The 2,395-nt window shown below is 41.5% G+C and overlaps 1 protein-coding gene across 1 annotated transcript; it reads right to left on the bottom strand.

The window, feature by feature from the left end:
* Positions 1-1,157: 1,157 nt before the first annotated feature.
* On the bottom strand, positions 1,158-2,111 carry LOC118934570 (putative olfactory receptor 10D3). Its single transcript, XM_036930176.2, has one exon. It carries the CDS (start codon positions 2,088-2,090, stop codon positions 1,158-1,160), a length of 933 nt encoding a protein of 310 aa, XP_036786071.2. The 5' UTR covers positions 2,091-2,111.
* Between the last annotated feature and the right edge of the window lie 284 nt (positions 2,112-2,395).

The following is a 2,395-nucleotide window of genomic DNA, read 5'->3' as shown; positions in this document are numbered from 1 at the left end:
TGACATATAGAAAGCAAGATATAAGGATCCCTATTATTATACAGAATTTATGAATCTTCAGTTTTTCTTATTAGATAATAAAAGTTCAGTTTCTAAATTCGGACTCCCTGGCTGCGAATACTTCTCTGTCCTTAGTTTTCTCATCTACAAAAGGAGGGCATCATAATATCTAGATTTTAGGGTTTTGTCAGGTAACTTAGTACATGTAAGGTGCTTAGAACACTATCATACACACAGGAAGATTTCAAATGTTAGCACTTATTCTAGGTGTTTGAGTGGATAACTAAACAGATAGCAAATTGGCCTGGAATTTAATTTTAAAATTTAAATGTTCAAAGATTCAAAATAACTGAATATTGTAACTGGCTCAATTTCAATTAATTACAGATATATTAGATTTTTCAAGAAACAGAAAATATATACAATGGATAGAGAACTCTGGCTCAAAAAGGCTTTCCTCTACACAAATGTACAGGAATCCACTCTCCCATTTTCTATGAATAGATTAATAGCCAGTTTCTCACTTGGGTCATAATGAGCAAAGTCCATGCCAAACTTTTCTCAGGGCCAGAGGAATAAAGGTCTAAATGGATTTGTTTTATAATGGGAGTAACTAGAGCCCAAGAAATTACAAGCTGAGTTTAAACTTAAACTGTACAATCCTACCTTAAATTTTAAACCTTATTTATTATAAAGCTTAGCTTTATTGAATGGCCAGAAAGAGACTATAATAGAATAGAGTAAAGTATATGTTTTGGAAGGAAGGAAGGAAGGAAGGAGGGAAGGAAGGAAGGAGGGAAGAGGGATGTGGGAGGGAGAAAAGGAAGGAAGGCAGACAATCCCTGACCTTCAGGAACTTGCAGCTTTGTGATTAAGTGATCAAAACAGAGTTCCAACAAGTACAGAGAGTGTGATACAGAAAGGATACATTGTTTTGGCAAATTAAAAAAGATAAAAGTCTGGGTTAATCTGGAAAGTTTCCTTAAAGGAATTGATCAGTGGCTCAGTGCATGCATTCTCACCATGTGACCTTAAGGAATCCCAAGAAACACATGATAGTTACTTTCCCATCTCACTATTTAGCAACAATCCTGCTCTAAGAGTAGCGGCTCTGAAGCAACTCCCCAGCAAATTCCAGAAAGGAATTGCCTCATGCCTCATACCCCTGAAATGTGGACCACTTGAGTTAACACTTTCCTCAGAGCCCATTTCACATCCTTGTTTCTCAAGGTGTAAATCAAAGGATTAAGAGAAGGAGTGACAATATTGTTTAATACCTGAATAACAGAATCTAGCCAGGGGCTGGAAGCAGGCCTGAGGTAGATGAGCATCACAGGCCCATAGAACAAGAAGATGGAAATCAGGTGGGCACTGCAGGTTGAAAATGCTCGGCGCCTGCCTTCGGAGCTGCTGATTTTCAATATGGAAAGGACAATGCGGCCATAGGACGTAAGGATAAGGAAGAAGCATGTAAGGGTCACAACATCCACGTTAGTAAAACTCACTGTCTGAGCTAGAGAGGTGTCTGCACAGGCCAGGGGCAACATCACAGGGATATCGCAGAAGAAATTGTCCACCTCCCTGGGGCCACAGTAGGGCAATTTAAAGACCAGAAGTGTGAGGATACTTCCGTGCAGACAGCCACCCAGCCAAGTGCTCAGTGTCAAGCTCGCACACACCCTGTGGTTCATGATGACCGTGTAATGCAAGGGGTGACAAATAGCCACAAAGCGGTCATAGGCCATCACCGTGTAGAGGAAACACTCAGTGCCCCCCAGGAAGTGGTAAAAGAAGAGCTGGGAGGCACAGCCCTGGTAAGAGATGGTCCGGCTCTGCCCCATTAGGTAGAGCATCATTTTGGGGGAACTCACAGAAGGGAAAAATATGTCAAACACTGACAAGTTTCCTAGGAAGAAATACATGGGGGTGTGGAGGTTGGCAGAAACCAAGATGGTGAGGAAGATGAGCAGGTTTGCCAGCAAGGTGAAGAGGTAAAAGGCCAAAAACAGGACAAACAGCATGTTCTCTAGCCCTTCAGTGTTAGGGATTCCCAACAGGATGAACTCGGTCACGGGAGTGTTGTTCTGCATGTTTATGCATCAGGCAATCCTAGAAAAGCCAGGCAACAATCGTGATACAAGACCACAAAGAATGGAAAATATCTGCCTATAGGAGTTATTTCTATCTAAGGCAGTGGCCATGTGCAAAACGAGGCCAGAAGGTGAAAGGGAGACCAGGAATAAGTCTGGGATGAAAAATATTCTGTATGATACTATAACGATGGATACCTGTCACTATGTATTTCTAAACCATGGATGTACAACACTGGGAATGGACCCTGATGTCAACTATGGACTTCAGATGATTATGATATCTGTAACAAATGTATCCCCTG

Source organism: Manis pentadactyla, chromosome 13 (genome assembly GCF_030020395.1).
Source record: "Manis pentadactyla isolate mManPen7 chromosome 13, mManPen7.hap1, whole genome shotgun sequence".
Classification (NCBI taxonomy): domain Eukaryota; kingdom Metazoa; phylum Chordata; class Mammalia; order Pholidota; family Manidae; genus Manis; species Manis pentadactyla.
This window is presented reverse-complemented; position numbering and strand designations above follow the sequence as displayed.

Bases quoted from the DNA above. Each gene is read 5' to 3' on its own strand.
- LOC118934570 (XM_036930176.2), bottom strand. From the start codon at position 2,090: ATGCAGAACAACACTCCCGTGACCGAGTTCATCCTGTTGGGAATCCCT.